Raw genomic sequence first — 20,953 nt, 5'->3', positions numbered from 1 at the left:
TTTCACAAGGGTTTTCTAATCATCAACTAGCCTTCTGAGCCAATGAGCAAACACATTGTACCATTAGAACACTGGAGTGATAGTAGCTGGAAATGGGCCTCTATACACCTATGTAGATATTGCACCAAAAACCAGACATTTGCAGCTAGAATAGTCATTTACCACATTAGCAATGTATAGAGTGTATTTCTTTAAAGTTAAGACTAGTTTAAAATTATCTTCATTGAAAAGTACAGTGCTTTTCCTTCAAAAATAAGGACATTTCAATGTGACCCCAAACTTTTGATATATATAAGCTCAGGAGATCAGGCTGTGGGAGTTTGGGCGAATTTACTGTGTTTCTGATCACACCGCTACTAAACAAGACATAAGTGCCGCACTAGCTAGCAAGCTGTTGTCAACTGGCTGCTTAGCAACAATGAAACGCACTCTACGGAACACCTACGCTTGGCCTCACTGAACGAGTTTCTAAACACAGATGATCTGATATATGCTATGAGAAAGATGGTGGAAAATACCAGAATGCAGAGGCAAACAATGGAAGCCCTTGAATAATTTTTGAAATTGGATATTAAAGGTCTCCAATCGAATGTAGGAAGTCCACAATCACAGATTGACAGCTTGAGAAGGGAGTTTCGTGATGAAATAAAGAAGTTCAGAGATGAAGTGAAGCTTCTCAGAAAGGAGACCACGGCAATGTGACCGCAGATGAAGGTCCTGCAAAAAGAGAGTTCAGCCTTGTGCAAACAGATGAAGGCCGTGCAACAAGACAACACCAATCTAAAGAACATCAACAATGAGATGGACCAGAATACAGGAATGAATGGTGTGACTGTGATTGCGCATCACACCCGGATCCTACGCCAGAGCAGTTGAAAACAGAGGAGAACAAGATAAAACGGATGCCGCATCAGCGGAGCAACAAGTGGTCAATTTACTGCAATCAAAGGATGTTGATGTCTGTTATAACACCACCGACTTGTGCATTCCACTGTATGGAAGAAACAACAACACCACGCCAGTCATCGTAAAGTTCGCCCACAGACAATCCAAACTCGCTCCGCTGAAACAAGTAAAGAAGCTGTAGTGTACAAAAGGTGAACGGGAGTGAAAACCAAGGCTGACATCGCCAAGAAAGCACATGACTTGAAGAAGCATGGTAAAAATCAGAGAACTTGCAGCGCCAACTGCAAAAGTACTGCAAGTGTACTCGTTGCGAAAGACACCAAGGGTCTGGACCAATGTTCAAGTTCACAACGCTTCGACAACAACGACAAAGATAATGGAGTCTGAGGGAAAACAAACATGGACATTCAACATCAACACCACTGCGTTCCGAGGGACCATTGAACAAGAAGACCTGGATGTAGGAGCACATCCATCGACACCCATGGACATCATTGAAGCAACACAACATAATGCTGAACAGGAAAATATGGAACTGAAAACGTTCTGCAACAAAGACCATACCAGTCCCGAATTGGAAATGATATACACTACCGTTCAAAAGTTTTAGGTCACATTGAAATGTCCTTATTTTTGAAGGAAAAGCACTGTACTTTTCAATGAAGATAACTTTAAACTAGTCTTAATGTCAGAAAAATTGTATTTAAATTATCAAAAAACTTTCCATTGTGAGTTTCCATTGAACATACAAGAAGCTGTCTTTGTGGCACCAAGCCAAACGCTCGGAAGATTCCGCTGTGTACGATGGAATCAGACGGGAGGGGTCATCCATTGTCCTCCAAAACCTGCCAAAGCTGAATCCACGACAAGCCCAAGCCCGAGGGATCTTCTTCTTTTGTCTTCTAATGTGACCGAAAACAAGGACTGTTTACATACTACCCATTCCTGTTGAGACAGGTGTTGTTGCGTAAACATTGAACATCTAAATAAAAGAGAGGACGAAAACCTTCTTCGTCAGAGCGTGGTGCAAGATTGTACAGAAAGTACAGTGGCCATGTCTCTCCTCAATATTGAGTCCAAATTTAATTCGGTCTCTGTTTGATTCCTTGCCTTTTGTCTTGTTTAATAGATGTCATCAGTGTTTGAACCTGACATCTAATTGGTCCTTCGAGCCGGATCCAATACGTTTTGACGATTCCAGCTGGAGTAAATGAAACCAGAGGAATGGCCACCAACTCCTGATTGAGGAAGCTGTTTTCTTCATTTTGGCTGAAATTTGAAAAGCTGACGGAAATCCGAGGACAAGAGGAAGGAACGCAGAGAGCAGTGAGTACGTTTCAATTGAGAGAGAAAGGAACGTCTAGGGTGTCGGAGTCCCACAATACAATTTGAAATATCCGTGAACTATTACAAACCCTGTAAATCCTAGGCTCTAACAGGTAAATAGGCCAAATAATTAGAGGGGTGTCGGAGTCCGAAGTCCGTGAGTATTAAAATTTAAAAAAAAAAACCTGAATTAAGATAAAAACTGAAGAGGCCAAAATACTGAAGGGTGTCGGAGTCCCAGAATATCCGTGAACCATAAACAAACATACTGGAGGGTGTCGGAGTCCCACAATAAATATTGAAATATCCGTGAACTAATATCCTGAGGACGACGGCGTCCAACACAGACCTAAAATGGTCTATTCAGAAAAAAAAAAAAACTGAATTTTTGTCCGTAAAAAACAATAACCTGGAGGGTGTCGGAGCGCTACATGTATGAAACATTGAAAATTTCCGAATATCATAACACTGAAAAGTATGCATGAATGTCAGAGTGTGTGGGAGTAATCACCATTAGGCTATCACTCCATATTAAAGTTGTGAGAAGTAAATAGTGGGTTACTGTGGAAGCTTTAGGCAAGACACTTCCACTGGGGAATCATCTCCAGTAGAAGCGACGTGTACCACTGTAATAATTTAAACCACTATATTACAACAAAGAGAAAAGTAATCCTTATAAGTTCGGCTCTGTAGGGGACGACGGATTACTCCAAATTTATAAAATGTGAAAAGGGACAAGTAAACCAAAGGTTAGTCCAAAATAGATGAGTTAAAATGTAAAGACTGGAAAGCAGTAGAAATAACTAACCCAGATTTATTGAAATTTATCGATGACTGGATTTCAAAACATAAATTTACCGGTTGTCTCAAAGTAGGTGATGTATTAAAATTACGAGAATCAATACTACAAAAATGTGGAAATAACAAAAAGAAGCTAGCCAGAATGGGGTGGGATCACACGAGGAGCTGGATGAGAATGGCTCAAAATAGAGAAGATGGAGAAAAACAGGAAAAAAAGGAAGAAAAGGGAGAAAGTGAAAGAAAAGAAAGAGAAGAGGAAAAAGAAATGGCTAAGAGAGAAAAAGCTTATGTTTCATAGAGCTAAATTTATAGGCCCAGGTAGAAGAAGAAATAGGCAAATTGTAAGAGGAGGTAGTGAAGATGAGTCAAATGAGGAAGAAGTACAGAAGGACATACTAAATTATGAGGACTTAAGTAAACAAACAGCGAGTAAATCAGAGATAATAATAATAAATAAAGGGTAAAGAAATAAAAATTGAGTGTGACACCGTAGCATGTAAAGTTAAAGAAGTTAAAGTGCCAATGATTAACACACACACACTAGGTGTGGCGAAATTATTCTTTGCATTTGACCCATGATCACCCGCTGGGAGGTGAGGGGAGCATGTAGAGAATAAAATGACTGTGCTAGGTTTAGCAATAGTATCAGATCATGAAGGAGGAATGAAAAATAGAAAAATAGATGGTAAAATTGAGATTGAGTGTGGAGAGAGACAGAGAGAGAGAGAAAAATAAAATAAGGGAAAAAACTCAAAGTGCTAAAGTGAGAGAAAAGTTAAAATAAATGAAGAAATTAGAAAAAATCAATAATAAGAAATAATGCTAAATGGAATAAACTAATGCGAAACAGAGATAATGGGGGGTATTGAAATAAGAGATGAAGAAAAGGTAGACTGAAGATATGCATGTATGTTTGGATATATAAAGAGCGCTTTTATATATACAAATATATATGTGTATAATTAAATAATGGAACAAATAAAAACCTAGATTAAAAACTATAATAAAAGTTGAGATGTAAAGTATGATAAAATGATAAAGGGGGTTACATGTTTATTAGCTGAGGGAAGAAGAAAAAAAAAAAAAGAGAAACCTCTTCAAGTGTTGCTGACCTTTGCCCTTAAGAGTGCAGTCACACACCCACACACCACCTTGTGTGTGTGTGTGCGTGTGTGTGCGTGGCGAATTGGGGGAGGTGTGAAAATGAATTTATTACATGTGAGTTTAAAGTAAAAAGTAGGTTTAACTTTGAAGTGTAGTATAACATTCTTAGGTTAGATTATGTTTTAGACATTTGCAACACCATACATCTGAGGGTTGAGCTAAGATAAGATGATGACATAACATAGAATAAATAAGGAGGTATGGCAATCAGGAAAACTATCAGCTAGCGATAGACAACTGTTTGCTTTGAATATTGGTGAATAATAATTGCAAATAAAAAATATAAACAATGGGAAGAATGTAAATTCAGAGTGTAAAAGTATAGATTAAGTGGCGTATAGACAGTTAAGTGAGTTTAAAACGTTACTTAAAAAATACATAAAGCAAGATGTATAACATTTGAATTAGGAGAAAAATAACATTAGCGTTATTAAATAATCTACATAGTGAAAGACACAAAATAAGCAAAATAAAAGTCCAATTATGCAAAAGAGAAGTAAAGTATCTAGGACGTTCTCTAAACAGAGATGGACGCACTATTGTGGAAAATAGAAAAACAAAGTAAGACAAGTACAAAAACCACAAACAAAGAAGCAAATTAGGTAATTTTTAGGATTAACCAATTATTGTAGAAGTTGGATACCAAATTATGATGAAATAGTAGCTCTTTTAAGTAAATTAATGAAAAATGTAATCATCTGTAGAGTGGAATTCAGAAGCTAAAGAAGCATTCTGTGAAATAAAAATAGAACAGAATGTGCGATTGTTACAGTAACGAAAGTTTTGAATGCTATCAAATGACCATCAAATTGCTGAATGCAAGCGGCAGAACTAGAAGCATTGATAGAAGCATGTAAAGTAATGCAAGCTCAAAAGGTCACAATATATATAAATATAGCCAAAATATAGGAATGATAAAGTTTAATTCGTATAAAAAAGAAAGAGAAAAAGAAAGAATGGAAGCAGTACAGCTTCCAGCTAAAATAGCAATATGCAAATGTGCAGCACACACCAAAGGAACAGACACAGTATCAATAGGAAAAGTGTTTGCTGACAAAACAGCAAAAACAAGCATTGTCCTGAGGTTCCATGCACATCTAAAAAAAAGGCAAAATAATGCATATTGGATGATAAACAGTTTGAAAAATGCATGTAAAAAGAAAAATAGACTTTATAAGGAGTTTATCAAATCGAGAACAGAGAATGCTGAAAAACGTTATAAGAACTACAAAAACAAGTTGACCAATATATTGAGACAAGCAAAAAGGGAATATTACAAAAGAATGTTGCATAAAAATAAAAATAACATAAAGGCTACATGGAATATTTTGAATAAAGCAATAGGGAATAGGACAAGGCGAACAGAATTACCTAGATATTTAAAGATAATATGTTAATTAAAAACAAAGATGAAATTGTCAATGAATTAAATAAATTATTTGTAAATGTAGGCCCTAGCTTATCAAACAAAATACCAAGAGCTAATGATCAATCAGGGGATGTCTGGAAAAGGGAAAATAGGGTTATGCAGTCAATGTTTCTTAGTGAAATAACTTGAAAATCTTAGCCGATAATATTGGAGAGGAAATGGTTAAACTAAAATTGTGGTTTGATGTAAATAAATTATCTTTAAACTTGGAAAATACTAAATTTATAGTATTCAGTAATAAAAGAAAGATAGAAGTTAGTTTATCCATAAACAATGTGAAAATTGAGAAGTTGTCTGAAATCAGATTTCTTGGGGTCATCTTAGATGAAAAGTTGACATGGAAAGCTCATATATGGCATGTGAAAAATAAGGTATCTAAACAAGGTTAAATAATACAATGAGAATGTAATATTGCTCAATTATTCTACCGTATTTCAATTATTGTGCAGAAATATGGGGAAATACATATCACAGCAACATAATGCCTTTATTTCTTTCGCAGAAAAGAGCAATTCGTATAATTTTTACAGTAGGATATAGAGACCACACAAATCTACTCTTCATTAGGTCAGGATTATTCAAACTAAAAGACATTGTAGAATGGCATACTCTATAAGTGATGTTCAAAGCTAGAAACAAAGTTCTTCCGAAGGACTTACAAAAGTTACTTGTGTTCACATCTGAGGATGAGAACCACAGAAGGCCGTATGATTTGAAACTAAATAAGAGTGCCAACACATTTGAAGCAAATGTGCTTGTCTGTTGCTGCTGTGAAAGCATAGAATTCTCTAGACAAAGACTTAAAAAGCTGCAAGAATATTTTTGAATTTAAAAAGAGTTACAAAAAGAGACAACTGGCATTATATCAAACTGATTTTGATTTTGATTGGACGTGTCATTTTGAAAATGCTTAAACAAAAATTAAAAGTATTTTGGAGTTAGGGTGTTGGTAGAGGTAATAGTGATAAAGTCATGTAAAATAATTTGTGTTAAAGAAGGGTCAGATAAATATAAGAATAGTATTCTTCCATCTATTCCTTTCTGAACATGGAAATGTATACAAAAAACAAAACAATGAAAGTGTCAATTGTATATGGCTTGTATATATGCATTTTCATGAAAGGAATACAAATAAATGATGAGGATGATGATGAACAAAGAAGACATCTATGTATGTCCAGACAATAAACCAATCTTACAAAGAAAAATCGGTATAAGTGAGCAGCAATATTGAGCCAAGGTTGAACTCATGGCTCAACAGGAGGGATATGAATATCGTCATACAGAAGTACTGTACTTCCTATAGTTTAATTCGTATAAAAAAAAATTTGTATACGACATCGAGGCATAGATTTTAATTAAACTAAATAAGAGTGAACGAGAACATTATTGTCTGGTTATAGTAGATGCATTTTCAAAATGGGTAGAAATATTTCCTAAAAGGAAAAGCAGATGTGCTAACAGTAGCAAAAGCATTATGCAAAGAGATAATATCAAGATATGGTATAACTAAATCTAAACAGTGACAATGGACCTTATTTTGTGAATCAATTGATCAAGAATATAGAATCATTATTCCACATTGATATAAAAAAAATCACTGTGCTTATCATCCACAAAGCGCAGGATTAGTGAAAAGGACAAACGGGAATAAAATAAAAACAGATTAAAGAAATGTATGGAAAAAACAAAACGTCCATGAACAATGTATAGATTTAGTAAAAATGTACAGTACATGATTATTACAAGTACAACAAGACTCAGACCATTTGAAATAATATTTGAAAGACCTTATCAGCTACCAAAATTTGGAAAAATCCATGAAAAGGAAACATGAGCATTCTCCAAGGGGGGAGAGATTGTAAATAACTTAAAAAGCAGTAAAGATAGTGGAAAGACCAAGCTGAGTCCACTTAGCACATGGTAAAAAGGTCATATAATGGGAAAAGTATGTGGGATTGTATTTACATTGTAAAAATGTCATATAATGAAAAAAGTATTTGGGATTGTAGTTGTGTTATCAAAGGGACATGTTGACTAGCACACTACAAATTCCACTGTGACAAGTTGTAAACATACCATTTGATGGTGTGTCAAAGTTTGATAATAATTGGTTCCTGTTTTGGTAATTAATTTTTTCCTTATGGCGGAGCAAGTGGAAAAGGCTACAAAAACTGATTGTGTTGTATGTATAAGCCCAGACAATTACTCAAAATGAGTCAAAAAAGTTTGAATTTAAGTAATGAGCAAAACAAAATTGACCTTGTAGCTAAAGAGACAAAGCAGAAACCAATATTTGATAAATATGTGAAAAAAGCTAATTATACCTGCATTAACATGCAAGGCTCTGTACAACAGTTAGGAAACGTATCATCAGATAACTGCATACACATAGTAAATGTATCAATATTTGTACAAGAATTGTTAACACGCCTGAACAGTTTGATATCTGAACATTGGAAAATAACTAGACATGATGTAAACTGGCAAAGTGTTGTAGATCCAACCTATATTAATGGGTGTCCAAAGAAGTATATCTGACGACTATAAATTGGTAAATCAAGTTGCAGCTGGATTTGAATCATACGTCTACTGGTGGTGTACGATTAACAGGAATGTTGACAGAATAAGCTACGTCCACTACAACGTACAGAGATTGTAAAATTACACAGGCCAAGACTTGAACCCGTCGCTAATCAACTTGCCGCCACCTGCTTTATGGCTTTTCAAAACCGTATGACGCTAAACATCGCAATATTTGGTGAACAGTGTTGCATGTTCGTACCAAACTGCACTGATGCAGAAAGTAGCCTGACCAAAGCACTGGAAGGCCTGCACACCCTTAACGGTAAACTGAAAGAGCATTCAGGCATAGGTACATCTATGTAGGAGGGGTGGTTGGACGTGTTTGGCAAATACAAGTCTTTGGTATCTGGTAACTATGGCCGTGTTCAGCAATACTGACGTTGTGTGGATGTTGTTGTTTTCCCTGTCTGTTCTCTATTTAACCGTCTGATTACCACAGCGATTGGCCCAGCAGATGATAAAGCTGTTCAGATGTACTTCCTGGTGGACGACAAGGAAGATGAATCTGAAGACAAGAATACCTACCAGAATGGTGTTTTCTGATTTATTTCCAGAAATGTCATAATTATGAGGAGGAAAAAAAATGATGTTCAATTCTGAGTGTAAACATAACTTTGTCCTAGAGAAATTAACCATTAACGGAAGATTGCAAGACGAAGTTATTGGGGATAAGAAGATTATGGAGAAGTTATTTGATAAACAGGAGGGAAATGTCAGAAAAATTGTATTTAAATTATCAAAAAACTTTCCATTGTGAGTTTCCATTGAACATACAAGAAGCTGTCTTTGTGGCACCAAGCCAAACGCTCGGAAGATTCCGCTGTGTACGATGGAATCAGACGGGAGGGGTCATCCATTGTCCTCCAAAACCTGCCAAAGCTGAATCCACGACAAGCCCAAGCCCGAGGGATCTTCTTCTTTTGTCTTCTAATGTGACCGAAAACAAGGACTGTTTTTTTTTTATTTTTTTATTTTTTTATTTTTTTATTTTATTTCAAACAACATAAAAAAAAAGACACAAGATACACTTACCATTAGTGCATCAACCCAAGAAAACCCTCCCTCCCCCATTCACACTCATCCCCACTCATTTACACAAAAGGAGCTGTCTCTTTCTGTTATTAAAAAAACAACAACTTCTGGTTCCTACAGTATAGAACAATACAGTCTGCAAGGGATACAGTCATTCGAGCACACATGATTGTGTGTGGTGCTGGTCCACTAACATTTTCACTAATCACAATTTTTTATGTAATTGTTTTTAAATTGCTTTACTTTCAAACAAAACAAACAAAGGACCTTAACTTCACCAGACCGGGTTGTCAATGAAATCAGATTGTTCAAAAGGGTTCTTAAAACCAGGTCCAGTTCAGATTACGTCCAGATCGGGCTCAGCAACACACACCTTCACCCATGTACACCAAAAACCAGGGAACACAACAGGTTGCATACAATCCACAAACAAAAATACATTTTCAAATTAAGCACCCATGTACAGTCCACATCACATCCAAGTCGAAGTCAGCAACACATACCTTCATTTATGTACACTTAATATAGGGAATACAACAACAGATTGCATATCATATATAAACAAAATTACTTCCCATCTTTTTTTATGTTTTTTGGCATCATTATCGTTTTCAACCATATAATTTTCTAAAGTTAAAAAATACTGAATAAATGTTTTAAAGAAAGAAATACTAAGTGAATATCTGTTTTTTGCCTTAAAAATAAACCTTTTACCGAGTACTATAATTAAATTGACTAAATCATGATTGTCAATGAACTCTCCTAAAATAACAGAAACCACATCAAGCTTCATAAACAAACCAATCTTTAAACACATTTTTTTAACTTCCACCCAAAATGAAGACACAATATGACAATACCAAAACAAATGTAAGGTGGATTCAGGCTCCTGACAACAAAATCGGCAATCATCTGACTCTGTCATATTCCATATTTTTAACATTTTTCCCGTGGGTAGGAAGTTATAAATAGTTTTAATTTGAAAATAACGATTTTGCACATCGATAGTGGTTTTGTAGATTAATTTGAATATTGCATCCCACGGCAACGGGCAGTCAAAAAAGTCCTCCCATTTTCCATTTGTGTTGTATGAGGCAGCCTTCAAAGATTTCTTTATTAAATAAAACTTATATATTTTTCTATTTATTTTAGTTCCTTTTTGCCAACTAGAATTTCTTATTAAGGGTTTACAAACTAATAATTTAGTAGTTCCATAATTAATTTGTTTCCATCTTTTCCCAATGACTCCAGTTAGTTGATAAAATGAAAAGCTTGAGCAAGCATCACCATACATAGTTGTAAATTCATCATATTTCATATTTTTTCCATTCTCATTGATAATGTCATTGACAAAAATGATTCCTCTTTCAAACATATTTTTCCAAAATAAAGGCTTTCCATCTATTACAATATTAGAGTTCATCCATATTATTTGCTGCAAAATATCATCTCTTTTTTCTGGTACATAAAATTGAAAACACCACCATGAGTGGATTGTTTCCTTTATGAACCCCGCCATGTTTCCCAGCAGACTCTCTACATAAGGAAAATGGGAGGGGATCACTTGTAAAAAAGGATACAATTTCTTTTGATACAATACATGTTTTCTGTCCAACAGGACACTTGTGTACCACTCAGTGTTTAAATACATCTTTGGAACAATTGATGCTTTTAAAGACAGACACATAGCTTCAAGGTTGAGAAGTTTCAAGCCCCCATATTCATATTCATTGTACAAAACCTTTCTTTTAATCCTTTCTGGTTTGCCGTCCCAGACAAAATCGAAGACCCTCCGCTCATAAATATTAAAAAAGTTTTGTGATGGAGCTGGTAATGACAAAAACAAATAAATAAATTGAGGAATAATTAACGAGTTGACAATAGATATTTTACCATACAAGGTTAAGGATTTCCCTTTCCATAATTGCATAATTTTATCCAGCTTTCTTAGTCGATTATCATAATTTACTGAGCCTAGATTTTCCAGGTTCTCTGGGACAACAACACCAAGTATGTTCAAAAGTTTGGGTTCACCCAAACAAATTTGTGGAATAGCCTTCATTTCTAAGAACAAGAATAGACTGTCGAGTTTCAGATGAAAGTTCTCTTTTTCTGGCCATTTTGAGCGTTTAATTGACCCCACAAATGTGATGCTCCAGAAACTCAATCTGCTCAAAGGAAGGTCAGTTTTGTAGCTTCTGTAACGAGCTAAACTGTTTTCAGATGTGTGAACATAATTGCACAAGGGTTTTGTAATCATCAATTAGCCTTCTGAGCCAATGAGCAAACACATTGTACCATTAGAACACTGGAGTGATAGTTGCTGGAAATGGGCCTCTATACACCTATGTAGATATTGCACCAAAAACCAGACATTTGCAGCTAGAATAGTCATTTACCACATTAGCAATGTATAGAGTGTATTTCTTTAAAGTTAAGACTAGTTTAAAGTTATCTTCATTGAAAAGTACAGTGCTTTTCCTTCAAAAATAAGGACATTTCAATGTGACCCCAAACTTTTGAAAGGTAGTGTATATAGAACACCCAAGTCACGGATTGGAAAGTTTGAGGATTAATTAAGGGACCCTTCACTGAAATCAGTCATTTTCTTATGTGGTGACTTCAGCATTGATCTTAGGAACCCTAACTAGCAAAAGGCCATTGATGACTCCATATATACAATGTACAGCTTGAGTTTATATCCACAAATTACAATATTACAGGACACTTTGCCTCGCTTATTGATCATATATTGAGCAATGAGTTTTGTTAATATTACTACAAGTGGTGTGCTAATAGTGAACATGTACCCGTTTTCACAATCTATAACGCAAACTACAGAGAAAAGTATGGGCGTTCATCTGAGAGAACAACATTGGTACAGTGTGCACAGTGAAAATGATGTAGATGACGCACATGGTCATTGTTTCAATACTTTATGACAGACATTGTCCATGGAAACAACTTGGTGGGACGTCAATCAGGATGACACAGGGATTGAAAAATGCCTGTAGCAAGAAGAATACATGATATAGACCATTTATTACACAAAGATCTGTAGAGGCAGAAAATAACAGAACAAGCTAACCAGCGTACTACGAACATGTAGGAAACAACATGAGAGCAACATGTGGCATCCTAAATGAAAATGGGCCTAAGAAGGATTACTTCATTACTACATAATAATATGAACAAAGTACTTAGTTAGTACAAAGTTATTTTGTAAATATTTGACCAAATCTGGAGGAAATGATTCCAGATCCTGAGCCAGTATTTTATTTTCACAAACTACTTCAAGTATTTTACCCAAACACAAATGGAATGTCAATATCTATTTACTCGCTGGTACCTTTACAGAAAATGACATTGTCTAGGTCAGTGGTTCTTAACCTGGGTTCGATCGAACCCTAGGGGTTCGGTGAGTCGGCCTCAGGGGTTCGGCGGAGGTCAAAACACACCCGACTCATCGTGTAAATACAAACTTCTCCCTATCGGCGTATTACGGATACGGCAACAGCTGACTGATTTGCAGGTGTGTCCTTTGTTGTGAGTTTATGCACTGTGTTGGTTTTGTTCTTTGAACAAGGTGATGTTCATGCACGGTTCATTTTGTGCACCAGTAAAAAAAAAACATGGTAACACTTTAGTATGGGGAACATATTCACCATTAATTACTTGATTATTAACATGCAAATTAGTAACATATTGGCTCTTAACTAGTCATTATTAAGTACTTATTAATGCCTTATTCGGCATGGCTTTATTATAACCCTAACCATGGCCCTAACCCTAACCAAATAACTCTAAATTAAGTCTTTGTTACTTAGAATATGTTCCCCATAATAAGTGTACCAAAAACATATAACTTTGTCTTGAATTTGAAAAAAATAAACATTTTATTTTTCACTAAAGAAGGGTTCTGTGAATGCGCATATGAAACTGGTGGGTTTCGGTACCTCCAACAAGGTTAAGAACCTCTGGTCTAAGTTTTACAATAAACATCTCTGTTCAATAAATAAAAAAAATGACATGAAGAGCAGCCTTGAGGCTCTGGTGGTGCCTTGTCACCATCTGGTGGACAACATGAGACAGTGCCGTCCAGCCTTGACAGAATGTAGTCCTCGAGTTGGGTTAAAAGTGACTCGTATAGATGATCTCTGGTACTGATGTTTGATCCTCAGCTGCTTTCCCATCATGCTTTGCACCACAGGTACACCTGAGAAGAGGAGACCTGTGTGCTTACATGTCACTAGCGTGTGCGGCCACACTCACCCCTGCGTGGTGGCCATCTGCTCTATGGTGTCTGGAAGCGGCCTTCTGAAGGTCTCGGGCAGGAGGACGCACAGGAGAACGCTGAGCACCAACAGACAACCCACGATGATCCACGGCAGGTACTGATTGAACACGGCTGCAAGACAGGAACGCCGCATGAGAAGTTCCGCCGGAAGATCAGAGGGGTGTGACTGACCCAGCTGCAGCAGGTAAGGCGACACTGAAGAACCCATCCTGGAGAAGGTGGCGCAGGAGGCCACGGCCGTGTTCCGGATCACTGTGGGGTACAGCTCGCCACTGAAAGTGTACAAGACGTTGAGGCCAGCCAGGACGCCAAATTTACCCACCAGAACCAGGAACAAGGTCACATTTGGATCGCCTGTGGAAAGAGGAACTATTAACTGAGTCAAAAGTCCTTCAGTGCACTTTGTAAGTACATTAGTCCATGGCGACTGTTGAGAGTCCGTCACTGCGCCTCACTGTTGACGGTGATCTGGATCAGCAGCAGCGCCAGTGCCCCCAGCAGGGAGAAGCTGGTGATAGACAGGCGGCGATGAAGACGACGCACCGCCAGCCAGCTCGCCGTGTACGCCGGCAGCTCCACAACCGACACCAGGAAGTAGTTGAGGAACGGGTTTCCGTAGAGGCTGGACATGTTGAAGGACACGCCAAAGTAGCTGACATTGAGGGAGAACCTGACAAAAGGCAAGAACGTGAACCGTGGCGGTCGCAGGACAGATGGACGCCGTGGGAACCCACCAGACCAGCCACAAGATGAGTGTGACGTAGCGAACGTTCCGAGTTTTCAACAGGTCCAGAAAACCCACAGACTTGTGGCTCGCCGGGTTCTCCACCTGCAGAGACTTTAGGTGGTTTGGAACAGGACCGCAAGGCGTACTCACCTCGGGGGGGTCGAAGATGACTTGTGGCGCTTCCACGTGGTTTTCCAGCGCCGCCGACTTTAACAGAACTTCAGCTTCTCTCAGACGTCCACGAGACACCAGCCAGCGAGGAGACTCAGGCAAGAACCTACACAAGTGGCTCAGTTCTAAATGGAGGGCATACATGTGGCAGTTTCAAGAAGAGCCTCTCACCACCAGAGCGGCACACAAGCCAGACCAGGCAAGCCCATGATCAGCGCCAGGATACGCCAGGTTGGGACCAGGTAGGCGGTGCCGGACAGCAGCAACATTCCCGACACGTAAAAGAAAGGCAGAGACAGACTGCAGAACAGAACTCTTGTTGGACCCATCATGATCTCGGAGCCTGCACACAAATCAGCGTGTTTTGGAATCTTCCCGGACCAGGAAGTAACAAGACGGACCGAGCACGAAGACCACCACGTAGCAGCTGATTTGTCCCATCCCCAGCATGAAGAAGAGGACGGTGAAGACCTCCCAGGAAGGCGCCAGTGCCAAAGCGCCGCTGAAGATGCTCAGCACCGCGATGGAACCCAACAGAACCGGCTTTCTGCCCAGCCTGAAAACGCGAAATCATTTTTTGTCAAATCACCTGAGGAGGAGCCAGAGCAACACATTTGACGTTAGCATTCATGCTATCCAACAAGGCTAGAAGAGGACGTACGTGACAGAAATCTGACCCGACAAGGGTGACATCTTAGGTTGGACACTGTTAGCATGTTAGCATTGTTAGCATTCATGCTAACCAACAAGGCTAGAAGAGGACGTACGTGACAGAAATCTGACCCGACAAGGGTGACATCTTAGGTTGGACACTGTTAGCATGTTAGCATTGTTAGCATTCATGCTAACCAACAAGGCTAGAAGAGGACGTACGTGACAGAAATCTGACCCGACAAGGGTGACATCTTGGGTTGAACACTGTTAGCATGTTAGCATTGTTAGCATTCATGCTATCCAACAAGGCTAGAAGAGGACGTACGTGACAGAAATCTGACCCGACAAGGGTGACATCTTAGGTTGAACACTGTTAGCATGTTAGCATTGTTAGCATTCATGCTAACCAACAAGGCTAGAAGAGGACGTACGTGACAGAAATCTGACCCGACAAGGGTGACATCTTAGGTTGGAAACTGTTAGCATGTTAGCATTGTTAGCATTCATGCTAACCAACAAGGCTAGAAGAGGATGTACGTGACAGAGATCTGACCTGACAAGGCTGACATCTTAGGTTGGACACAACACTGTTAGCAAGTTAGCATTAAAGCCAATCAATAAAAACCAAAAGGTCGTACCTGTCAGAGATCTGACCCGAGACGAAGCATCCAAACAGTCCACCCAGGAAGTAGACGACAGAGGTAAAAGGTGCTTTCCATTGGTCCTCACACACCAGACTAAACTGAGGGCGAGATCATGTGATCATGTGACTAAGATGAGGAAGAGGAGCAGCAGCAGCAGTACCTCGGTGACCACAGTGGACTGGTAGTGCTCTTTGCTGAAGGTCCAACCGTCCTTACAAACTTCCTGCTTCAGCTCCGACAGCAGGACCTCTGGTCCTGGTACTGGTGCGCTCTGGTTCTGGATGAAGTCCGGCTCAAAGCGTCGACAAGCGCTTTGCTCCCAGCGTCCTTCCACCAGCTGAGCGGCAACACCCGGTTAATTCCTGACCTGTATCATGTCCAACTGAACCGGTTCTAGCCAGACTCCAGTCCAGGAAGAAGCTTAAGGCTAAATAATTGGCTAACTTGTGAAATTCAACAGAACTGAAATTGTTGAACTCAAATGTTCCGGTACCAGTGATGGAAAATAAAAATGACGATAACCACAGAACAGGAAATGGAACTTAGTCATAATTTGAGCCAGACAATTGAAGAAATATATTCTGACCTGGACTGGGATGCTAGCCTGGATCCAGCTCTGGCTCACGTTGGCGTGGGTGGGGTTCCGGCAGGTGTGCGGGGGCGTGGCCAGCAGAAAGAGGGGGCACAGCAGGTTGTACCCCGTGGGGAAGACGGCGAAACACAGCAGGAAGAACACTCGCCTCTGGTAAGGACCCCAGGTCCCCAGGAAAGACACCACCAGGTCCTCGTAGTCCTGCATTGTGGACTCCTTCTTTACGCCGCTAACGTCCACAATATCAAGTCGGAGTACTTCACATCTGTCCTTTTAAGTGGTCCTCGCTGACTCCTCCCACCTAACTCCTCCCCTTTCCTCACCTGACACGCCTCTTATAAGAACAGTAAGACACCGCTTTAATGAATGTTCACCAAGCTAGTCACATATTAGCCGATCCAGTTCAGTCCGGTTCCGGTTTTCCATCAGAACCTCGTCAATGATTCTCGTGTCCCGTCTACCAATGAGCAGGACCTTGGTCATCAACAAAACCCTTGGTGAGTCAACATTTTCATGTCCGCTTAGCTCGCGGCTCGTTGGCGCGACAGGAAGTGTCGTGTTGCTGACGTCACAGTAACGAGATATTTTTTGTTTCGTTTTCACGCCTTTAAATGTTCCAGCTAGCTGCCGCGTGACGTCCCTGACTAGCATTTGTGCTAATGTAGCTAACAGGGGGCAGTAACTGGATAAATCAAGTGTGCCTAAGCTAGTATGGGCAGAGCGCCATTGAAATTGTCGTGGATGGCAACGGGAGCGAAAACAACAAAAATGGTGGCACTGTGTGTTGCAAAATACACCGTGTCATAACAGAGTAATCTTACACAAGGAAGCTTTATGAGTTTGACAAAAAAGTTTTTACCTTGACAATAAAGTAAAACGCATGAAAATCGCAGATTATGACTTATTTCTAATACACAACACATTGCCTTAAATGTGAAAGTGGACCTGGCCAAGATGGCCGCCGTGTACATTTTGCTTAGCATGGCGCTGACGAGTGCCACCTGGATTTATGGACTCTATGGAAGCAAATGTCTCCATAGAAAAACTATGTAAACATGAATAATGGCTTCCAGCCTGGTCAAAAGTTGACATTTTAATAAAAGTTGATACACAAAAAGAAGAACTGCACATCAAACAAACACAACAAAAGGGTGATGGTTCCACGTTCTGTTTAGTAACAAAGCCAAAACAACAAAGACCTGAACTGTCCTCCTTGGCAACCGCCCTGCCGACACGCACACCCACACTCACTGCATCCAGCCCATGGTGTGTGTGGGTCCTGGAAAGAGTCCCTTCAGACGGTCTAGCCTTCTCAGCACTTCCTGGTTGTGGAGTTATGCGTTTTAGGTGTGTGTTATCGCCTGATCAGAGAGAAAAACGAGTTTATACTCCAACCTAACAACTTTGTTGTTTTTCAAATGTGCTTTAAAAATGCTGTAGATTTCAGTAATAATAGTTTTTTTTTTAGGATATCTACACGTTGTGTATTCCATTTTTAATCCATCACTTATGATTTATCCATCCATGGTCTTATCGGAGCAGGAGCCCAAGTAGAGAGGCACAGGAAGTAGCAGTTAGCAAGGTAGCTAATGGATGTGCTGCCGGGCACGCGGCGGGTGGAGGAAACGTCCGTACACCAAAAGCATGTTTGTTTTCGGTCTGTTTGTACAATGAAAAGCTAACATTAGCTACATGTTAACATCAGCTGACACACCAATGAGAGCCTGTAGTAAGTCGTCTGACATGTCCAATGGATAACAGATAAGTTATAGTAGGTGGTCAGACATGTCCAATGGATAACAGATAAGTTGTAGTAGGTGGTCAGACATGTCCAATGGATAACAGATAAGTTATAGTAGGTCGTCAGACATGTCCAATGGAAAACAGATAAGTTCTAGTAGGTCGTCAGACATGTCCAATGGATAATAAATAAGTTCTAGTAGGTCGTCAGACATGTCCAATAGATAACAGATGTTGTGGCTTGTGCAGCCCTTTGAGACACTCGTGATTTAGGGCTATATAAGTAAACTTTGATTAAATGACTTTGAGATAAGTTGTGATAGGTCGTCAGGCATGTCCAATGGATAACAGATAAGTTCCAGTAGGTCGTCAGACATGTCCAATGGATAACAGATAAGTTCTAGTAGGTCGTCAGACATGTCCAATGGATAACAGATAAGTTCCAGTAGGTCGTCAGACATGTCCAATGGATAACAGATAAGTTCTAGTAGGTCGTCAGACATGTCCAATGGATAACAGATAAGTTCACCAATAAAAGTTGTATTTTTATTCAAGGTTGTATGAGACTCTGTTATTGCATCATGATGACATCATCAGTCAGAGTACTTTTTGTTCTGGTGCAATATTATCACCTTTATTTTTAATATCCTCATCATTCTCACAATCATCACCTCACAGTCCACATCTTTTCCATCCTTCTCATTATCATCGCCGTCATCCTTACAATCATCCTCATCATCACCCTATTATAGTCATCGTCATCTTCTTTTATCGTCATAATCATCTCCATTGTCCTCATCACCATTTTCAACATGCCCCTCATCATTATCATCTTAATTCCTGCCATCATCATCATCATCACACCATTATCTCCATCATCCTTACAATGATATTATCATCCTCGCCATGATCATCATAACTGTCATACTCATTGTCACAATTATCGTCATCACCATCCTAATTCTTGCCGTTATAATTATTATCGTCACTATCATCACCATCATTATCATCCTAATTCTTGCCATCATAATTATCATTGTCACTATCGTCATCATATGCATCCTCCTTATCTCCGTCACAATTATCATCATCATATGTATCTTGATCATCCTAATTCTTGCCATCATAAATATCATGAACACCATATTTATCATTATCATCCTCACCATCATTATCATCCTAATTATTGCCATTATATTTATCATCGTCACTATCATCATCACAGCGTTATCGCCATCATCCTGACAATTATCATTATTGTCCTTGCTATCATCATTGTAATTATCATCATCTTTATCGTCGCAATTATTATTTTCATTCTCATCATCACATTTTCTCTGTCGTCATCATTATCTCCATCCTCCTTACAATTATCATCACGCTTCCATCATCATTGTAACTTTTATCATCAAGCTTATCATAACCACACTCATTATCCTCATCCACTTCTTCATGATAATTAATGTCACAATCACCCTCACTATCATCACATCACCATTATCATCTTTCGCATTACTATGATCCTCCTCCTCATCCATTTCTTCATAATTAACGTCACAATCATCCTCACTATCATCACATCACCGTGATGATTATCAAAATGCTCATCATCTTCCTCATTATCCTCATCCACTTCATCATAAGTAATGTCACAATCATCCTCACTATCATCACATCACCATTATCATCTTCCTCATTACTGTCATCATTCTCATCATCATCCATGTATTCATAATTAATGTCACAATTATCCTCACTATCATAACATCACCATCATGATTATCATCTTCCTCATCATTCTCATCATAGTCATCCTCACATCACCATCATCATTCTCATCATAGTCATCCTCATCCATTTCTTAATGATAATTAATGTCACAATCATCCTCACTATCATCACATCACCATCATGATTATCATCTTCCTCATCATTGTCATCCTCACATCACCATCATTCTCACCATAGTCATCCTCATCCATTTCTTAATGATAATTAATGTCACAATCATCCTCACTATCATCACATCACCATCATGATTATCATCTTCCTCATCATTGTCATCCTCACATCACCATCATCATTCTCACCATAGTCATCCTCATCCATTTCTTCATGATCATTAATGTCACAATCATCCTCACATCTTCCTCATCACTATCATCCTAATCACTATCATCCTAATCCTCATCCTCATCACTATCATCACCATCATGATTATCATCTTCTTCATCACTATCACCATCATCCTCATCACAGGAGGAGCATACCAACAGTTCAAGTAGTTCAGGAGCAAGCAAACCAAATGAGACAAACAGCAGGTCACATGACCTCATGAAAGGGGGCGGAGCCTGGTTGTCTGCTGCTGGTGAGAAGTGAATGAGACAGGAAGTTCCTCTGAGGTCACGTGATGTCCTCTCGTGGCCTGGAGTCAAAAGCAGGTCCGACCAAAAGGTCCTGGAAAAGAACTTTCTGGAAGTAGCCTGACGCTGCAGTTCTGGCAGGTGATTGGACAACAGTCTGATGATGTCATAGAATCCTTCACTTGTCCTTTTATCCAAGTCTAGCTTCTGGTTCAGGTCCACTTTTTACTTTCAAAGGTTCTTCTGGTTCTTCTTGAGACACCAAGGTTTGTTCTGGAAGTTTCTTTGGTTCTGGTCCAAGATGAGTCCAGAGAGGCCAAAGGTCAGCATCAGTAGGGCGCGAAGAGGAGGGAGGGGTGGCGCGTTCGGATCTGTCCTGGCGCCTGACGCAGGAAGGAGGCGGCGAGGAGGGGCAAGGAGGGGGGGGGCCGAGGTGGGAGGGAGGAGGCGAAGGGAAGAGGGGGGAGGAAGGGGGACTTGGCCAGCTCCTGCGAGGAAAGGCCATGAGGACTGTTGCTAAG

The 20,953-nt window shown here is 39.4% G+C and overlaps 2 protein-coding genes across 2 annotated transcripts in view; both read right to left on the bottom strand.

Moving 5' to 3' along the window:
* Positions 1-12,233: 12,233 nt before the first annotated feature.
* On the bottom strand, positions 12,234-16,537 carry LOC133658062 (solute carrier family 22 member 4-like). The gene is made up of 10 exons (XM_062059677.1): positions 16,324-16,537; positions 15,898-16,074; positions 15,732-15,835; positions 14,841-14,995; positions 14,611-14,782; positions 14,276-14,545; positions 13,997-14,211; positions 13,713-13,895; positions 13,517-13,652; positions 12,234-13,460 (listed from the first exon to the last, which is right to left on the bottom strand). Exons 1-10 carry the CDS (start codon positions 16,534-16,536, stop codon positions 13,376-13,378), a joined length of 1,710 nt encoding a protein of 569 aa, XP_061915661.1. The 5' UTR covers position 16,537; the 3' UTR covers positions 12,234-13,375.
* An 871-nt stretch (positions 16,538-17,408) lies between these two features.
* The window catches only part of znf385b (zinc finger protein 385B), a 36,723-nt gene continuing 33,178 nt past the window's right edge, over positions 17,409-20,953 (bottom strand). The window contains exon 12 of the mRNA XM_062061437.1: positions 17,409-20,920. Coding sequence (XP_061917421.1) covers positions 20,762-20,920 — 159 coding nt within the window. The 3' untranslated portion in view covers positions 17,409-20,761. The remainder of the gene's footprint in view (positions 20,921-20,953) is intronic.

Source organism: Entelurus aequoreus, linkage group LG10, assembly GCF_033978785.1.
Source record: "Entelurus aequoreus isolate RoL-2023_Sb linkage group LG10, RoL_Eaeq_v1.1, whole genome shotgun sequence".
NCBI lineage: Eukaryota > Metazoa > Chordata > Actinopteri > Syngnathiformes > Syngnathidae > Entelurus > Entelurus aequoreus.
The sequence above is the reverse complement of the archived record's forward strand: the minus strand, read 5'-3'. Positions and strand labels throughout refer to the sequence as shown.